Genomic DNA, 20,731 nt, shown 5'->3' on the forward strand with positions numbered 1-20,731 from the left:
ATAATATTGCAGAAAACAGGGGGGAAGCTGATGCACACTCCAAGTACTAAGAATAATAAATATCAAAAATATATATAATGAACTATCAATTAACATGGTGTTATATAGAGGTTCTTAGTACATGTTTGGCCAAAGATGTTTGCCCACCTATCACTTCACGGTGACCTCATCAGGTGGGTCCCTAACAGCCCTAATACTGACACATAACATAACATGTAAGCACCACTTTTGGAGTAGTATTTGTTAATTTAAAAATCACTTTTGGAAATGATACATCTAAGAACCTCTTTGCTCATTCATCAAAAATGTCTATGTAGCCTACATTCTATACCTATGATGAGCGCAAATGGGTTAATGCTCATCTAATCATATTCAATTATTTTTTTAATCTAAGATACCAAAATCCTATTTTCATAAAGACACAAGTTAAAAAACATGTCTTTTATCTTGCATTGTATTGTCAAATGTGCATTCAATGTATAGTGGGAATATGTTCCTCTTATAATTAATGTGTAATTTACAATGCACATATTTTGAAAAGAAATATATATGACATGTGAAAGGGCCTTCAGTTATTTTGTATATATTTTTGCTAATTAAAAGACATTATTATTATTACTTATTTAAAAGACAAACAAAAATAGGCTAACAAGTAAATTTATCAAAAATATAATAAATTACACAAAAGTGCAGGAATTACTCTGATTCTGACCCAAGTATTAGGATTTTTGTTTTCCAAATTGCACACTTGAGGAGTATCTGACTTTTGTTGAAAAGTTTGATAATCATTACCATCAAGCTCAAATTAGCTAGAAATATTTAGATTTATTTGAAAAAAAAATAGTAAAAAAAGACTATAGCACCTTATACCATTTCAGAATCACTCTAAAGATCCCTAAATATGGACTTGTGCAATTTAATATATTTATTTATACAATACATTATTTTATTATTGAACAAATAAATTACAATTATAAATATACATTTATTAATGCACATTCAAATAAATTATTGTGCCAAATAACAATAATAAAATAATTTAATCTCAATCAATATATTTATAATATAAAGTAATTTTGAGAATGGTAAACATTGCGCATAATGTTTATTTTCTGACTACCTATGGTATAATTTGATATAATGTAAAATAAATAGGAATTAACAAATGGTACATATTATTTTAACACATTACTCGCTCAATAGGGGGTATTCAATTAAATAGCCTTTTTCCTGTGCCACATAAACTGCTGAATCAATGTGTTTTTGCGCAGTGCGTGAGCCCGTTTTGGTGTTTTTCTGCGTACTTTACCTCGCACCTCCATGACCTGCGAGGTTCAGTCCAACTTGCACTCTGGGCACTCTGGGTAATCCCCGCTAATTGAATATGTCTGGGGTGGCAATTAGTTGATTGAATACCCCCCTATGAATGTATAATGTGTTTTTTAGGCCTGGGTTCCAACAGTTTTACAAAGTACTAACAAATCTCTTTTAATATCTTCCTCATAATGTTACATATTTATTTTTTTATTTTATATTTAATCTTTTTACACAAATTGTAATTCCATTGTTAGGTAATTATTAATGTGAAAGCTCTACTTCTTTAAATGCAGTCTAAAAGGACCATGTATTAACAAATCTTGATAGCAATCTTGAGCATTTTCTTTGTTATTTCGCACCATAGAAAGTAAGTCCTATTCTTTAGAAAAAAAATATTTTGTTTCTATTTGTAGAACCCCCTGTTTTTGTTAGAAAGCCTAGCCCAGTGGAGGTGGTGAAAGGTGTTGATGTCAGTTTTGAATGTGAACTTTTGGGAACTCCACCATTTGAAGTCGCATGGTTCAAAGATAGGCGACAAATTCGAAGCAGTAAAAAATTCAAGGTAACCTCCAAGGATACTCTGGCTAGCATCCATGTTCTTAATGTGGAGGCAGCTGACATAGGGGAATATCAGTGCAAGGCCATCAATGAAGTCGGAAGCGATAACTGTGTCTGTGCTATCAAGTTCAAAGGTTGGTAGACCCTATGTGTTATCTTTTCTTTATAAGTTTGACCTTTATTCTTCCACAAAAGTAAATTCTATGAATCACGAGCAATTGTTTTCTTCAATAGAACCACCACGCTTTGTGAAAAAACTCAGTGATGTCTCATGCCTTATCGGGGAAATGACAGAGTTGCAAGCAGTCACCGAGGGTTCCCAGCCCATTTCAATCACATGGCTGAAAGACAAAGGAGATATTGTTAGAGAAAGTGAAAATGTCAGAATATCTTATTCAGGCAATGTTGCCTCCTTGCAAATTGCCAGCACTCAATCTTCAAGTTCAGGAAAATACACATGCCAAGCCACCAATGAAGTGGGAGCACGAGAATGTGCTGCCATCCTTTCTTTAATAGGTTGGTAATATTGACAGATACTAATTGTTTCTTTGGAGGCTTCATTAAATTAAGATTTCCTGTACAGTATACATACTGTTTCTAAAACTTCTAACTTAGATCTTTGGACAGTTATCTAATCTTAAACTAAATTGTACGGGGTGTTCTCTATCTTTTTAAAGAGGGTATTTGTAATTTTGTTTCAGAACCTGCAAGAATTGTAGAGAAGCCCGAGCCAATGAGAGTTACGGCTGGTGATACCTTTACTCTTGAATGTACAGTTTCTGGATCACCTGAGCTAATCACTAAGTGGTATAAAAATGCCAAGGAGATACGCAGTGACCAAAAGTACTCAATTAGTTTCTCACACAAGAGATCTACACTTAAGATTAACTCTGCTGACAAGGGAGACAGCGGGGCATACACATTTGAAGTCATGAACGATGTTGGTGAAAACAGCTGTACTGTCTCGGTTGATGTTCTTGGTTAGTGTGGTCATATTTTGCAAATACAATTTTCTAATATATATTCTTTTCACACATACTTGTTTCACTCATAACACACTATCCTCCCACAGATCGTGTTATCCCACCATCTTTCACCAGAAAACTCAAAGATACCAACAGTGTACTGGGATCTTCTACACGTTTGGAGTGCAAAGTGTCTGGTTCTCTCCCTATTTCTGTCTCTTGGTATCAAAATGGGAACCAAATTTTTAGTAGTGGCAAATATGAAATCACCTTTTCAGACAGCATTTATGCCTTGACAGTGAACTTATTAGGAGCTGCAGATGTTGGAAACTATACATGTCATGCGTCTAATGTGGCAGGAACTGATGAGTGCAGTGCATCCTTGACTGTTCAAGGTTGGTAAAAAAAAATATTGTACTCATTGACTGAGATTCTTTAAACCTGTTTTTGGATGCCAGTTTTTGTGCATCATCTTAGAACATTCTTTGTCTTATACTTATAAGTTCTCAGCGTAATACTCATAATCATTATTTTATTATTACTCTATCTCTAGAACCACCTTCTTTTGTGAGAAAACCTGAGCCACAGGAAGTGCTCCCGGGTTCAAGTGTTACCTTTACCAGTGTAATTAAAGGAACACCACCATATAAAGTTAACTGGTTTAGAGGGAGCAGTGAACTGGTACCAGGACCTAATTGTAATATCTCTTTGCAAAATTCATTTGCTGCACTGGAGCTGTACAATGTAGACAGTGTACAAAGTGGAGATTATACTTGCTTAATAAGCAATGATGCTGGCAAAGACTCATGTACAACACACCTCCTTGTAAAAGGTTAGTTGCATTAAGCATTTTGCCAATCGTTGAACGCAACACCTGCAATACAGTATAACACTTACTCATTCTTATTTTCTTTACCACTCTTCAATAGCACCAGCGACATTCGTGAAGAAATTGAATGACTGTAGTGTTGAATCAGGGAAATCTATCACTTTGGAATGCACTTATGTAGGCTCTCCCACTATTGTGGTTACATGGAAAAAGAATGGCAGGGAGATACACCAGTCTGAAAGGTGTAGTATAACCACCACAGAAAAGTCTTGCCTATTAGAAATATTCAGCACCACACAGGAGGATGATGGTGAATACACATGCCAAGTGGCAAATGAGGCTGGCCAGGATACGTGTGGTGCCCTATTATCAATCCTAGGTTTGTACCTAGTTAGTGAGCATTAGAATTGTAAACATCTGTTGCTTACTTCTGCATTAGTGGTTCCTATAACCGTTGTTTGTTCTTTAGAACTGCCCTATTTCATTGCCCCATTGGAGCCAGTGGAGGTTACCATTGGAGAGTCTACGTCTTTACAATGCCAAGTGGGAGGAACACCGGAAATAAAAGTCTCTTGGTATAAGGGAGACACCAAGCTGAGGTCAACTCCTGCTTACAAAATGCAGTTTAAGAACAATGTAGCTACCTTAGTTTTCAGCAAGGTGGACAAGGCAGATAGTGGTGAATATATCTGCAAAGCAGAAAACAGTGTTGGATCTGCCTCTTCCAGTGCTCTTTTCATTATACAAGGTGAAATTAACTTACTTAAAAAATCTTTTCTGTGTTTAAAGTTCGATGGAAAAATAATCTGCTTGGGGTTTACAAAGCTCTTATGATGTTAAAACGTATTTTTTTGCAGACCGTAAAGTGGCACCCTCATTTGCAAGGAAAGTTAAGGATGTTCAGGAAACTATTGGCTTACCTGTTACTTTTGACTGCCGAATAAATGGTTCTGAGCCAATTGAGGTCTCTTGGTTTAAAGATGGTGTTCTTTTGAGAGATGACAATAACGTGCAAACATCATTTATAGACAACGTTGCAACTCTTCATATTTTAAGCACTAGCGTTGACCACCTTGGTCAGTATTCTTGCACAGCTTTAAATCCTATTGGTTCAGCATCTTCCAGTGCTAAACTTACCCTCACAGGTTTGTTGAATCACATATAATCTTCTTCTACCTTATTCTTTTATAAGAGCAAAGTAGCGTTTCCAGGCGTGTTCCAGCAACCTGTGAACATAATCATAATTGTCTTTTACTTCCAGAACCCAAATCACCTCCAGTATTTGACATAAAACCTGAATCTACTAATGTTCCTCTTGGCGAATCAGCCAATTTTGAGTGCCACGTTACTGGAGCACAGCCAATCAAAGTTTCCTGGGCAAAAGACAACCGAGAAATCCGCCCTGGTGGTAACTACAAGATCACTTTTACAGAAAACAGACCTCATTTGAAGATCTTGAAAGTCAGCAAGGTCGATGCTGGCATTTACACATGCTATGCCAGCAACGAAGTTGGAAAAGACTCTTGCACCGCCTCCCTTGATGTGCAAGGTAGAGTTATAACATACCAGTATACCTTGTGCCTACTTACTAAAATCCTGATTATATTTAATTTATTATATTTGCATAAGATGTGTTAAGCCTTGGTAGACTTTCATAGGGATTGTTTTTAAAAAAAGAAATAAACGTAAATTAGCATTGAAAGATGTTGATGATCATGTGTCAGTGTAGTCAGTTCATTTCCCATCAGTTATTCAAAGTGGATGAAACACATCAACTATAGGGGTTAATTTACTAGTATGGTGCAAAAGTGCAGTTACCAATCAGACAGATTGGAGTGAATTATTGGTGGGATGCGTCAGCAATGTCACTTGCGTCTAGCAAATTCATAGGCTGCATTTTCAAGGATACTGGTTTAACCAACATAACGGCCTCCTCCAGGGTCGTAGAAGGTCAGTGCGGCTGGTGGCATTGCAATGGGATGCCCTGGGGATGGAACAGGCCATGGTCACCTGCCACTGCAACCTGCTTCATATCCCAGCTCCTACACTGTGCAAGGAGAGACATCTTGATGTTTCCCACAGTGCCGTGGGATCTGTACTGCTGCTAAGAGCATCCTTAGGATGCTCCAAGCAGCACCCTAGTTACCCAGTAATGGCTACCACTCACCAACTTCCTGGGTCGCATCTTTATGACAGTATGAGTGCCGCTCAGGGGGTTGGTGAGGCACTGGGCGATCTACACTTTTGCTTATTTTTGAGATTTATTCATGTGTTTATTGTAGATTGTTAACCTCTTAGTATTTTTTTTTTTTCATAAGAACCGCCACGGTTTGTGAAGAAGTTGGAGTCTGCAAAGGTCATTAAACATGGAGATTCTGACAGGTTTGAATGCAAAATCAGTGGATCACCAGAAATAAGAGTCGTATGGTTCAAAAATGATGCTGAGATTCAACATGGTGGCAAATATGCAATGTCCTTTGTCGACTCAGTGGCAGTGCTGGAGATAACTAATTCCACCATCGAAGACAGTGGAGACTACACTTGTGAAGCTCACAATGATGCTGGTAGCGCCAGTTGCAGTGCTTCACTAAAAGTGAAAGGTAAAGATAACAGATTTATTTATTGCATTGTGCAAAAAAAGAGATAGGTTTGAGTTGAGAGTGCAGTTCTGTGATTGTTTCACTGCAAATTGGGGCAGCATTTTGCAGTACACATTTTGCATGTTATAATGTTGCGGGCACCAAGAGGGGGGCATCTGGGTGCATGGATCTGCCAATCATGTGCAGCCAAGCCCCATTGCTTTTTTCTATAAAAAAAGGTACCAATACTAAGAAAAAAAGGTTCCGGTAAACACCTAAACTACTGAAGGTCCTGTGGCCAGATGGTCATTGGAGCCAATACCTCTTCAACAAAGTTGGCCTGGAAAAAATATGTCTTTAACACTTATAACAATAATCATATTTTTCAGTTCCTGATTTAAATTTTTCAAATCATTTAATGGATCATCTTTGTTGCTGAATTACAACTCCCTCACTTCCAGCATGATTAAATAAGTAGAAGACAAATTGTGATATGAAAGTTTTGCAAATCATTTTCTAAAGAAATATGACTGAATGGTCCTCTGGACAAATTTGGAAACCATTTTTTGAAGCTGTAGATCCTTGCCTGACCCCATTGAAAATCACTGCTTCAGTGAAGGCTGATCACTCCTCTTTCTGTGCTATAACCTTTCTGCATTATGCAAATAAACATAAAATACAATTTCTCTGATGTTATAGAAGCCCCAGTTTTCATCACGAAACCAGAACCTGTGCTGACAATAAAAGGACTTGACGTGACTCTTAAATGTGAGTTGAAAGGCACTGTTCCATTTGAAGTGACTTGGTTTAAAGACCGAAGGGAGATTAAAAGCAGCAAGAAATTCAAGCTCATTACAGATAATTACCTGGCCTCCATTCACATTCTTAAAGTAGATGCTGGCGACATTGGTGAATATCAATGCAAAGCAGCCAACGAGGTTGGAAGTGACACCTGCTTATGTTCTATTAAGCTGAAAGGTTAGTAAACTCCTAACATTTTATTCTAGTTAAACTACACCAATGCAAATCATTTGTCATATTGTTACTTCTGTATTAGAATCTTCATCAAGTATCTTCTTCTGTAGAACCTCCAAGATTTGTCCAGAAGCTAGAGAACATTACCTCTGTGGTCGGGGAGTCAGCTAAGCTCCAAGCTGTAGTTGAAGGCACTCAACCGATCACCGTTTTGTGGCTGAAAGACAAAGAAGTAGTGAGAGAAAGTGAAAACATCAGCTTTTCATTTGTAGACAACATTGCTGCCCTTACTTTTATGACCACTGGGCCACAGAATACAGGAAAATACACATGCCAGATCAAAAACGAGGCTGGAACACAGGAATGCTTTGCCAGCTTTTCAGTTTTAGGTTAGTAGCCTTTAGTAAAGGACATTTGTACTTTTCTTTAACGCATGCATTCCTACGGAGGAGTCTACCTTCTCAAAGTCTTCTCATATTATAATATTATATCTATTATGTTAACATAAATTGGTTTGGAACTCCTACTAGCACAATTTTTCTTACTGGGCATATTTGGGATAGGATTTATTGCTAAAGAATAGGGGGTATATTTACTAAAGTGCAGGTTTTTAAAAAGTGGAGATGTTGCCCGTAGCAACCAATCAGATTCTTCCTATCATTTATCTAGCACTTCTAAAAGATAATAGCTAGAATCTGGTTGCTATGGGCAACATCTGTACTTCTAAAAACCTGCACTTTAGTAAATATACCGCTAGATCTCAAAAGTATTTACTCATTACTCACTATTTAATTTTGTGAATTAAGTAACTGTGTATATAGTGCCTATCAATCATTTCCTTCCTATTATCATTTAACACCCATCCGTTCATCCATTTATTAATTTGTTTCTTCATTCATCCTATTAGTTTTATATATATATATATATATATATATATACATACAGTGCTCAAAGTGGGAATTTAGAGGTGGGGGCATGTAGATATGGAGTATGGGGGTATGGAGATTGAATCCCCCCCTTCAGCCCCTGCTTCCATATCACCCCATTGTACTTCTCACCCCACACTTCTTCCTGTCTGCTCCCCTCTCTCACACCTTGCCCTTCTCACTAACTGATTCCCTCTCTTTTTCACCATCCACAATACTAACTGCCAGCTTCCATCTGTCTGCCCCTCTCTCTATTCCTTCTCTCACACCCTCCCCTCTCTCTAATTGCCTCTGACCTGTCATGCTCTGCTGGAATGGTGCCGCCAGGAGCATAGGGTCTTCTTGGTTGCTGCAGTAGTGCACTGCAGTTTAATCTGGCACCACTGTGAGCCAATGAGAAGTTTCCACTTGGCAGCTTCTCATTGGCTGGCGGCCAGCGAGCCCTGTGAATGGCTGGCGGCCAGCGAGCCCTGCGATTGGCTGGCGGCCAATGCATGCTGCTTACTTTACAGTGCAGCTGGGACCTGATGCTCTGTCCCGGCTACTTGCCAGCACCTCCGCCGGTCGAGATGTGTCCCCTGCGGGACAAATCTATACATACTGCTGCCGCTGTCCCAGCACTGGGATCCCATACTGGATTCCAACGCTGGTACATTCTCTTCTGCGGCTAAAATGAACTGGGGCCGGGAAGTGGTGGTATGTCATACCGCCCCACTTTGACCACTGTATATATATATATATATATATATATATATATACACTATACTTGTAGGAGTAATACATAAGTGAGGAGAGAGCAAGGGACCACAGTTAAGTTGCAGGTGTAATCAGAAAAATGAGGTAAGAACATGCACATTTACAGAGGCGAAGATCCTAACAGAACTGAAAGTGGATATATCAATGGGGCCAGATGGGTTACATCCAAGGATACTAAAAGAGCTTAAAGGGGTGCTGGTAACACCATTAACAGAATTATTCAACCAGTCGATAGCTGCTGGAGTAATTCCAGAGGACTGGAAAAAAGCAAACATTGTCCCACTGCACAAAAGTGGAGCAAGGAAGAGGCAAGCAACTACTGACCAGTGAGCCTTACATCAGTAGTAGGGAAATTGATGGAAACACTCTTAAAAGAAAGAGTTGTAGATTATCCCAAATCCAGCAATTTGCAGGATCCCAAACCGCATGGATTTACTGGGAGGAGATCATGTCAAACAAATCTTATTGACTTTTTTGACTGGGTGGCTAAGGAAATAGAAAAAGGAAGGGCTCATAGATATAGCTTATATAGACTTTAGTAAGGCTCTTGACACTGTTCCATATTGCAGACCGTTAAATAAACTGGAAAGCATGGGATTGGATACAAAGATAGTTGAATGGATAAGATCATGGCTACAGGATAGGAAACAGAGAGTTGTAGTAAATGGAGTGCAGTCTCAAGAGGGAAATGTTACCAGTGGAGTACCTCAGAGATCTGTACTTGGACCAGTGCTTTTTAATATCTTTATTTGTGACATTGTAAATGGTATTGAAGGGAAACTATGCCATTTTGTAGATAGCACAAAGGTATGCAACAGGGTAGACACACCAGGAGGGGTAAAACAAATGATTGATGATCTAGGTAGACTAGAGGAATGATCAAGAACATGGCAACTACAGTTTAATGCCAAAAATTGCAAGATCATGCACTTGGGTCTCAAAAATCCAAAGGCTAAATATAGTATTAATGGCACTATACTGGAAAGGGATCTAGGAGTCACTATTTCAGATGACTTAAAGGCAAGCAAACATTGTAACAAAGCAATAATGAAGGCAAGTCAGATGCTTGGTTGCATAGGGAGAGGAATCAGTAGCAGAAGAAAGAAGTGATAATACCACTGTATAGGTCATTGGTATGTCCTCATCTCGAATACTGTGTTCAGTTCTGGAGGCCATATCTCCAGAAGGATATTAATACATTAGAGACTGTACAAAGAAGGGCAACTAAAATGGTGCAAGGTCTACACCACAAAACGGACCAGGAAAGACTAACAGATCTTAATATGTATAGTTTGGAGCAGAGAATGGTAAAGAGGGACATGATAGAAACGTTCACATATATAAAGGGTTTTAACAAGATAAAGGAAGGAGACATTCATCAAAGAAAGAGAAGTATTAGAACAAGTTCTGAAACTGGAGGATGGTAGGTTCAGGGGAAATTTGAGGAACAATTATTTCACAGAAAGGGTAGTGGACAAGTGGAATAGCCTCCCATCAGAGGTGGTAGAGGCTAAGACAGTAGAGCAATTTAAACATGTATGGGATAGACATAAGGATATCTTTCAGATGAAGTAAGGATCAATAAGGGTTGAGGTAACAATATGTTTAAAAATGGGGCAGACTGGATGGGCCAAGTGGTTCTTATCTGCCATCAAATTCTATGTTTCTATGTTTCTATAAGCAGTATCCAACTGCAGCTGATACTATGTTTTGTTTCCTAATATTATTATTTGATGACTTTTCTATTATAGAACCAGCAATAATTGTTGAAAAACCCCAACCAACCAAAGTCACTGCAGGAGATTCTTGCACTCTGGAGTGCACTGTTGGTGGAACACCTGAGTTGACAACCACTTGGTTTAAAGATGGAACAGAGCTGACAAGCGATGAGAAATACAAAATTAGCTTCTTTGGCAAAGTTGCTATCCTGAAAATACTATCCACTGGTAAAGCAGACAGTGGAGAATATGTGTTTGAGGTGAAGAATAACGTTGGCAAGAGCAGCTGTACAGCCACTGTTGACATCTCAGGTTGGTTTCCTGGTGTGCTTTTATACAACCACTTCCTTACCATTATATTTTCAAAATAAGGCCTGATTCAGGTAATGGTGACCGATCGGTGCATGTGCAGGATCTGTACTGCATATGTGCCGATCGGTGTCTGCGATGATGGTCGCAGTGCCCCCTAAAATGCAGTATGGGGGCAGGGAAAGGGCAGCTATGGCCAGCATCCCAGAAAACAGGGACGTGAGGCCAAATTTCCTGGGCATGCCGAGGCCAGTGTCTACTTCTTCCGATGCAGCTTCACTGGCCCTGGTTCTTGAAAATACCGGCCATCCTGAGTAACTTGAGGGTCACTCAGATGGTTCCCGCAAGTGATCTGATGGCTTCTTCCTCAGATGCAGCAGCGGATCACAAAAGCCGATGGGAGGCATCTATTTACCCAAGATGCCTTTTGCGACATTACCATATTTTAGCATCACTACTGTATCCAAAGACAGCAGGCCCATAGTACCTAGAGCTGTCATTGGGATTGTAGGCCTGCATTTTTTTGTTTAACAGTCACCACTTGCAAAAAATAAGATTTTATCAATAAGATTTCAATATAAAAATGTGGGCATTGTAGACTAGAGTAATGGAAAATCCAAGAACTGAATTGGCTACAACAGGAATTGTAAAGCTGACTAATAGTCAACCTATGTAAGTACTCTAAATGGTAACTGGGCATTTAGCAATTAAGACTCCAATATGACATTTCTGTAATAATATTCTACCTTTTATATTTTAAAGACAGCATGCTATGGCTAACGATTATGGGGGAGTGGTATAGTATCTTTTGAAGTGGACAAGTGTAGAAGTTCTCCATAGCAGCCAAATCAGCTTCTAGCTCTCATTTATCAAGCACAAATAAAATGATAGCTAGAATCTGGTTGCTATGAGCAACTACAAGTCTCAGCATGGTAGCACCTTGTATTACTGTATGTTTAGAATTAGGGTGTGCAGTCCATGCCTCCTCCCCCTTTCCTCTATATATGTGCATATATTGTACACTTGAAAGCTGAGAATCCTTCTGCTTGGTATTAGCACCCCTCCCATCTACCCTTAGCTGTTTTAAGCAGCACTGGTTCCTACATTGCTGTCTACATATTAAAATGGGCACTATTATAGGTAAGTCCTGGATAAATTGACATAGTGTGTTAGTATTAGGGATGTTAGGGACCCATCTGATGGTGTTCACCTTGAAGTGGTGGATGGGCAAACATCTTTGTCCAAACATGTACTAAGAACCTCACTTATACTCCATGTTAACTGTAGAGTTTATCAGGATTATTTTGACTATCATTGTTCTCAGTACTTAGAGTTATGAACAACTTCTAAACATATTCTGTTAAGATGATTTGACACATCTCCCCCATTTATCATTATCTAGGAGCATGTATACAAGTAACATGGAAATAATGAAAAAATAATATACTTAATAAAGATGATTAATTCAATTTAAATAATAAATTATACAATAAATAAATATTTATAATTAATATAATTAAAAATTATATACATGATACACGAGACAAGCATATGAACACTATAGAGCAATTTATGCGCCTATATTATAGTAGCTTAAGCACCAAAATAAAGACTGTTATTTTATGCAGGGCCAAAGAAAGATGTCCTACCCATTTGAAGTTATCTTCTGAATTTTGGTATCTGGGATATAGGGAGAGAAAGTTAATTGTCCATGGTCATTTGGTTTAATTATTAACAAAACCTTGTCATTTGATTTGTAATTTTCCCAGTGACCAATGTGTTGATATTACCAGCATAATAAATATAACATCTTCCCTTCCTTCTGTCTTTCATACTTATTTTTTCTGTTTGTATTTCTTAGACCGAATCATACCTCCATCATTCACAAGAAAACTGAAGGAAACACATGGGCTTCTTGGGTCAACAACCTCCATGGAATGTAAAGTATCTGGATCACCACCCATTGTCGTTACTTGGTCTTTCAACGACAAGGAAATCATCAGTGGGGACAAGTACCAATCTGCCCTCACAGACAACACTTGCTTGTTGACAGTGAGTGATTTGGCACAATCGGATGCTGGGAAATATTCTTGCCATGCTACCAATGTTGCTGGATCTGATGCATGCAGTGCAGTATTGTCTGTGAAAGGTCAGTTGTTCAAGCCATTACTGGATTCCTTTGATTATAAAGTCTGCAATCTGGACTATTCTGTTAAAATGTATCTATGTTTTGGTTTTTTTAGAGCCACCATCCATCATTGAGAAGCCAGGCCCTGTTGACGCTCTTCCAGGGGACACAGTTACCTTTGCAAGTGTAATTCGTGGAACTCCTCCATTTAAGGTATCTTGGCATAAAGGAAGTGACGAGATCTTGCCAGGAAGCTTTTGCAACATTTCATTGACAGACACAATGGCAGTTCTAGAGCTTTATAATGTCAGCGGCCTACAAAGTGGTGACTATTCTTGCCATGTCAGTAATGATGCCGGAAAGGACTCCTGTTCAACTCAACTCTTTGTTCAAGGTTTGTCCATTAAAAAATATAAAAATTTTGTTTTGGATGTTTAAAAAAAAAAAAGAAAGAAACGCATTAAAGTTCCAATATGTGTGGTTGATAAACACTCATCATTTTGTATAATTGTCATTTTCTTTAGAACCTGCAGCATTTGTGAACAAGCTGAACAATTATCAGATAGATACAGGCAAACCGATTATTCTTGAGTGTTCATACAGTGGAACTCCACCAATAAATGTGACATGGAAGAAGAATGGCATTGAGGTGTCTCAGTCTGAACGATGCAGCATAACAACAACTGACACGTCTTGCTTACTGGAATATTCAACCAGCACAAATGATGACGAAGGTGTATACACTTGCCGTGTGGAAAACGCAAGTGGGCACGACACCTGCGAAGCGAAGGTGTCAGTATTAGGTAAGTTACACCTATAGTTTCACATTTGACTTTTGTATTCAAATGTACTATCTGTATATTGTATGCACATGCAATAACTGCATTGTCTTATCTCATAGAACCGCCATACTTCATTACACCATTACAATCACTGGAGGTCTCCGCTGGTGATGCTGCATCATTGCAATGCCAAATTCAAGGCACACCAGATATCAAAGTCGCATGGTTCAAAGGTGATACTAAACTGCGACCAACCGATACCTGCAAAATACACTTTAAAAACAATGTCGCTACACTTGTATTCAGTAAAATGGCGCTCCAGGATTCTGGAGAATATATTTGTAAAGCTGAAAATCATGTTGGCGTGGCATCTTCTTCTGCACTTCTAACCGTGAAAGGTAAAGATGATCTTTTTTAATTAATACTAATGGTGCATACACACGATCAGATTTTTTCTTCAGATATGGACGATAACGATTTTAAAATCGTTCAGTCGTTCATATCTGATGAAAAATCGTTCATATCTGACATGCCTGAACGATGGACGATCAACGATGCGCGTTCCCGTTTGTCAGATAACGATATCTGACATCTGATGGGTTTGCAGTCAGACTTGGACGATTCCATTCATTTTAATGCAGTCAAAAATCGTTCAATCGTTCAAATCGTTCAAAACTTTGGTCAAATCGTCCAAATCGTTCAAATCGTTTAATCGTTCAGTCGTTCATCTGACAAATCTGACAAGTCTGACAAATCTGACCGTGTGTACGCTCCATAAAGCTGCATACACACACAACGATTTTTTTGAACGATTATCGTTAAACAATAACGATGAACGATTATCGTTCATGCGCGTTCACGTTTGTAGTTTGTAGTTCAGTCAGACTTGTCAACTCAACGATTTTCATTAAGGGAATATGCAAAAATCGTTTGTAGTTCAAAAAAATCGTTCATTACACTTTAAAAAATCTGACAGATAATCTGACAGAAAATCGTTCATAAAATCGTTCATAAAATTGTTGGTAACAAAATCGTTGTGTGTGTATGCAGTTTAACAATTATTTAATCTTTTACTGCCAAGGACACCTGTGTGGTAACTGGTAAGTGGCGGAGGAATATGAAGTGTAATTACGCTGTTGCTTCTGTGTAACTTTGAGAGCTTCCTGCAATTTTATTTGCATCATGAAGTAACCAGAAACCATTCAAAAATCTTTACTGCATCGTGTCTTTCTGCAGAACGTATCCTTCCACCTTCCTTTGCAAGAAAAGTGAAGGACATACAGGAAACTGTTGGCTTACCGGTGTCATTTGAATGTCAAATAGTGGGGTCAGAACCTATTGAGGTTTCTTGGTATAAAGATGGTAAACTATTAAGAGATGACTATAATTTTCAAACATCATATATAGATAAAACAGCTACCCTACAAATCTTGCAAACTGACAGACACCATGCCGGGCAGTACACTTGTACGGCTACCAATTTTGTTGGCACTGCCTCTTCTAATGCCAAACTCATTCTTACAGGTTTGTGTGTTGTCTATTTTCATATTTTACCAAACTTACTGGCTACTTTTCAGTATCGCTAATGCTGTACTGTTTCCTAATTTGACACATTTTAGAGGGCAGAAATCCACCATTCTTTGACGTGAAACCTTCCCCGGTGGACGTTCCTGTAGGAGATCCTGCAGAGTTTGAGTGTCATGTGACAGGAACACAGCCTATCAAACTGACTTGGACAAAGGAAAACAAAGAAATTAAAACTGGTGGAAACTACAAGGTTTCCCAACTGGAGAATACAACAAAGCTTACAATTCTGAAAACCGATAAGGGGGATTCTGGCCAATACATATGTTCTGCTAGCAATGAAGTGGGGAAAGATTCTTGCACAGTGAAACTCGGCGTACAAGGTACTAATTTCTGCAAACTATACATAGATAATGCATGTAGCTTTTCCATGTTTCAGCAGCTGAGCACGTTGCTTTATTTAAATTATCTCTTCATTAATATCATTGAAATGGCGATATCCAGTGGCGTCACTAGGGGGGTGCGGGCCGCATTGGTGACACCATCCGAGGGGGTGACACCAACATAGCAGAGACACTTTGGTGTCCGCAGGCTGTGTTGCAGCAGCGGTGATGCTGGGAGGAAGTTTCAGGAGCTGCTGGGAAGCACCCAGCCTCTCTGGACACAGGGGAGGGGGGGAGGTGTTGATGACGCGCACATACGTCTTAGGGGTCTATTTACTAAGCAGTGTTAGGAGACAGAATGAAAAGTGATAAGGTACCAGCCAATCAGCTCCCAACTGTCATTTTTCAAACACAGCCTGTGAGATGGCAGTTGGGAGCTGATTGGCTGGCACCTTATCACTTTTAACTCTGTCTCCTAACACTGCTTAGTAAATAGACCCCTTAATCTGCTACTGATAAATAAGATAGGCGTAGGCTCGGATTTCTGGAAAGGCCACCCAGGCCCAAGCCTTTAAAGCAAAAATGTAGGCGCCAAACATCTCTCTCATTTACAGGATAAATGTTCCTAATTTTGGTCTATTTTGTATATTAAGACCATTTTATACACACTAGAAACATTTAACTATGCACAGAGGTATTACCATTCATTTATTTTAAAATATTCCATTCAGTGGGGTTTGGTAGGCCAGTCCAACCCTGGCGGATACTGACTTATATCATTGTTTGTTCTCGACAGAACGAAAAGTGCCTCCTTCTTTCACCAAGAAGCTTTCTGAGACTGTTGAAGAGACGGAAGGCAACACATTTAAACTGGAAGGTCGCGTTGCTGGTTCACAACCCCTAGTTGTCTCATGGTTCCAGAACAACCAGGAAATCCAGCAGTCGGCAAACAATGAAATCTCATTCAGGAACAATGTGGTGATACTTCAGGTTAAAAAATCCAGTCTGTCAGATGCTGGCCTGTATACCTGTAAGGTGTCAAATGATGCAGGAAGTGTCCTGTGTACTTCATCAGTACTTATCAAAGGTGGGTTTTTAGCCTTTGTAGCTATTTGTGTTCTTGCATTAGAAAATTGTCCAGTGACTTGAACTGGAGATTATTTTTCTGGGTTTTTTTTCTTACTCAGAGCCCAAAAAGCCACCAGTGTTTGACGTGCCACTGTCAGCTGTGGCTGTTGCTGAAGGAGAGGGCTTGCAGCTCAGTTGCCACGTAGAGGGATCGCAACCCATCAGGATTCAGTGGCTGAAGGCTGGGCGTGAAATCAAGTCTTCTAACACCTGCAGCGTTACCTTTGTAAGAGGAACCGCATCTCTTGATCTGAAAGCTGCTGCTAAAACAGATGCAGGAGAGTACGTGTGCAAGGCAACCAATGCCGCAGGAAGCGAATCCACTAATTCTAAAGTCACAATCAAAGGTACTTAAACAGCAGAATAAAACAAAGCACTGATTACACTCTTACAGAAGAAGCTATGTGAATAAAATTAGTGTTACTAATCAATGGACAAAATAATGAGGTTTTTTTTATTAATTGACAGAGTACGCTAATTTTTTTTAACTCATATTCCCAGTTTGCATATCATTGATATTCACTTCTCTATGTCATTATGGTGGAAATAATGCATGTACAGCTGAAGGACATTTGTTTGAGACATGTGGCACGGTAAGGTGCCCTTTGTTGAATATGTGTGTACTATTTGGCAATGGTATAAGTAGAGTAATAGTATACACCAGTGGATTCTCAAAGTCACCAAACAGCCCAGGACTTAACCAGTAGTGTGGTTTATTGAGTAGTAGTATGTTTATACAACCGTACTCACTGTTACATGCATTCAGTATCTGGATGGAGCGGAGCTTGAATGGAACATATAGAGCACCAGCCGGTGATGTATGTAGGTGGTGGTGCATATGCAAGTAGTCATAGCAGGTATACTGTGGATATATCGCAGGGTCTCAGTGGAGCTGTCCGTGTCCCACTGTTGCACTCTAACACAGTGACAAGATGGTGCCACAAATGCGCAGAAAATGGTGGCCATCTTGGTAAAGTACTGATGCTTCCCTAAAGGAGCATCATGGAGACTGTGGAGTAGCACACTCCATATTTTAACACCCTCTGAATTGATGACTTTGTATCTGATATCCACACCATTGTGTAAGAGTGGGGTATTGCATAATTACCGTTAAGCCATTTTTCTCATACAGATGTGCTTTATTTGGAGTAAAGTTGGTATTGACATACCAACCTATCTACATGAGAATCAAAAATATTTTTGACTGTCATTTGCACTCAAATTAAAAGTAACTAACGTCCTTTTCTGTTTTCATTTTGCATTAATTTTTTTTTTGTTTGTTTAGAAAAAGCAGCCGCAGCAGCAGCGCCAGCAAAGAAGGCGCCAATTGAAGGAAAACTTTTCTTTGTTTCTGAACCCACCAGTATAAAGGTTATAGAAAGTAAGTGTTGCTCCAGCAGCAAAACACAACTCATTTGACTGCTCTGAATCAATGTACAGTATGTAACATTTCTTTATTCCTGCAGAAGGCACAGCAACATTCATTGCCAAAGTCGGTGGTGATCCAATTCCTAATGTGAAGTGGATGAAGGGCAAATGGAGACAGATCAATCATGGCGGCCGCGTTGTTGTTCAGCAGAAAGGAGATGAAGCTAAACTGGAAATCAAAGACGTCACCAAAACTGACTCTGGACAGTATAGATGTGTGGCCTTTAACAAACATGGCGAGATTGAGAGCAGCATAGACCTGGCAGTTGAGGAAAGGAAACAAGAAATATTTGAGGGTGACCTTAAAGCGAAACTTAAAAAGTAAGTGTATATATATATAAAGATGTAAAACAAACGGAGGGTGCACAAACTTAACTTTACTATTCAAATAAGCTCACATACATCAAAGAAGATAGTTACAAACATGCAACAAAGTGTTGAATCCAGGTCTCCGGAGCACACTAGGTGGCGGATCTCCTGAATTCACTGCGGTAGATTACGCCACTGCTTCATATGTCCTTAAGGGCACTCTCTACGTGTTTCGTCACTGTGGTGGACTTCAATGATTTATATAGTGCACACATATTGTGCAGCACTTTACAAGGAATATTTCAGTCAGTTATATCAGTCCCTGCCCCAGTGGAACTTACATCCTATATTCCCTTGAACCTGGTCACACACACATACACACACACATGCACACACATACATACACACACACACATAAACACACACTAGGGTGTTATTTTATCAGACGCCAATTTACCTATCTTTATGTTTTTGGAGTGTGGGAGGAAATTGGAGCACTCGGAGGAAACCCACTCAAACACAGGCAGAACATAAAAACTCCACACAGATAGGTCCTTGGTCAGGAATGAAACTCATGACCTCACGGCTGCTAGATAGTAATGCTTGTCAGTCACTATGCCAACTGCGCTTCCCATTTTATTATATAAATAATGGCTGCATACATTGATATGTAGGACCAGACATCTTATCATTCCATATGTTAAATTACACTGTACTTTTTTTTTTTTCTTAAGGACCCCAACTAAGAAGAAGACTGAAGAAGAAGAGAAAGTTATTGATATCATGGAACTCCTGAAAAATGTTGATCCGAAGGAGTATGAGAAATATGCCCGTATGTATGGCATTACAGATTTCCGTGGCCTTCTCCAAGCCTTTGAGTTGCTGAAAGCTAGCAGAGAAGAGGAAAGCCGCAGAATGGTAAGGCCAGGATTGCATCAGGACTTTGCTGACTACCACTGTATAGTTGGACTTTGCTGGTTACCACTGTATAGTTGGACTTTGCTGATTACCACTGTATAGTTGCACAAACCATCTACTAGTGTTACCATGTGGTGGTATTTCAACAGTCCATCTCCCATTTTATGACAAAAGATATAACCCGGAAAATATTTACATTTGCTGAATTGAACTATTTTAGCCTCACGCATACATAGCTACTCTTCCACATGCTGTAAGGAATCTCTGACACCTCAAAGTTCTACAGTACCTACTGACACTTTACAACCATGTATCTCAGGTTTTCCATTCTTTGTGTATTCTACAGTTTTACCGTATACCTTAAATTAATCACAGGATGGAGTCACTTATTTGTCACTTTAGTGTGTTGGAATGTTTTTATGACTTTAGTTGAAATGCAATTAGAAATTTGCTTTCCCTCTAAAAAAAATAAGTTTCCCCATCCTCCCCATTAAATATGGAACACACTTAAATACTGTACTCCATCCCAAACTCTTCGCAACCCCTTACAGTAAATACCAGTTATATAATCTCATCCCATAAAACAAAATTGTGTTTTCACACATTGGTGCACAACTAGATTCTCACCTAGTGCTAGCACTCATCAAGCAACATCCAATTCGCTGAGCCCTCCCCACAAGAAGATGCCGAATTTTGCACCACAACAGAGCAAATTTCAAATATATATTCTATGCCCACTGTAAATTACTGGACACTTTTACCCCAAAACAAATGTAAATAGCATTTGCTCTGCTGGAGTCACACTGGGACTGAGTGTGCACCTTTTGCGTAGCGTCTGTCCACACTGTGCATGCAGAGAAAATGGACGCACACAAGTATGAGAATGCTGAATCATATACATTTCAATTGTAACTACCCTTACCTCCAGAGAGGCAGACAGGGGTGTGTAGGGGTGTAGTTACATTGGCTAGGTTTAGGAAGGGCGTATTCACAAAAATGTGTCTTATTCAGACTGTTATGTAAGTAAATATACACCTGTTAGGTGAAGTATCTTTTGCACCTAGTATAAGGCAGGTGTAGGTACCCATAGAGACAAAAAGAAGGAAGGGGTCTATTTACTAAGCCTTTTAGAGAGATAAAGTGGATGATGATAAAATACCAACCAACCAACTCCTAACTGTCATTTTTCAAACACAGCT

At 39.2% G+C, this 20,731-nt stretch overlaps 1 protein-coding gene across 4 annotated transcripts in view; it reads left to right on the top strand.

Annotated features, from left to right (window-relative positions):
• Positions 1 to 20,731, top strand: part of TTN (titin) — a 285,062-nt gene that overhangs the window by 103,418 nt on the left and 160,913 nt on the right. For 2 of the 4 annotated variants that reach the window (XM_088461211.1, XM_088461212.1), the window contains 24 exons: positions 1,731 to 2,009; positions 2,110 to 2,391; positions 2,577 to 2,855; positions 2,948 to 3,235; positions 3,394 to 3,672; positions 3,770 to 4,048; positions 4,139 to 4,417; positions 4,527 to 4,814; positions 4,931 to 5,218; positions 5,988 to 6,269; positions 6,948 to 7,226; positions 7,334 to 7,612; positions 10,657 to 10,935; positions 12,794 to 13,081; positions 13,176 to 13,454; positions 13,585 to 13,863; positions 13,962 to 14,240; positions 15,079 to 15,366; positions 15,462 to 15,749; positions 16,546 to 16,836; positions 16,937 to 17,224; positions 18,163 to 18,258; positions 18,344 to 18,626; positions 19,349 to 19,532. In XM_088461211.1, coding sequence (XP_088317337.1) covers positions 1,731 to 2,009; positions 2,110 to 2,391; positions 2,577 to 2,855; positions 2,948 to 3,235; positions 3,394 to 3,672; positions 3,770 to 4,048; positions 4,139 to 4,417; positions 4,527 to 4,814; positions 4,931 to 5,218; positions 5,988 to 6,269; positions 6,948 to 7,226; positions 7,334 to 7,612; positions 10,657 to 10,935; positions 12,794 to 13,081; positions 13,176 to 13,454; positions 13,585 to 13,863; positions 13,962 to 14,240; positions 15,079 to 15,366; positions 15,462 to 15,749; positions 16,546 to 16,836; positions 16,937 to 17,224; positions 18,163 to 18,258; positions 18,344 to 18,626; positions 19,349 to 19,532 — 6,503 coding nt within the window. The remainder of the gene's footprint in view (positions 1 to 1,730; positions 2,010 to 2,109; positions 2,392 to 2,576; positions 2,856 to 2,947; positions 3,236 to 3,393; positions 3,673 to 3,769; positions 4,049 to 4,138; positions 4,418 to 4,526; positions 4,815 to 4,930; positions 5,219 to 5,987; positions 6,270 to 6,947; positions 7,227 to 7,333; positions 7,613 to 10,656; positions 10,936 to 12,793; positions 13,082 to 13,175; positions 13,455 to 13,584; positions 13,864 to 13,961; positions 14,241 to 15,078; positions 15,367 to 15,461; positions 15,750 to 16,545; positions 16,837 to 16,936; positions 17,225 to 18,162; positions 18,259 to 18,343; positions 18,627 to 19,348; positions 19,533 to 20,731) is intronic. The other 2 variants (XM_088461213.1, XM_088461216.1) reach the window with 2 other exon arrangements.

This window comes from Taudactylus pleione, unplaced genomic scaffold (genome assembly GCF_031769625.1).
Source record: "Taudactylus pleione unplaced genomic scaffold, aTauple2 ptg001027l, whole genome shotgun sequence".
NCBI lineage: Eukaryota > Metazoa > Chordata > Amphibia > Anura > Myobatrachidae > Taudactylus > Taudactylus pleione.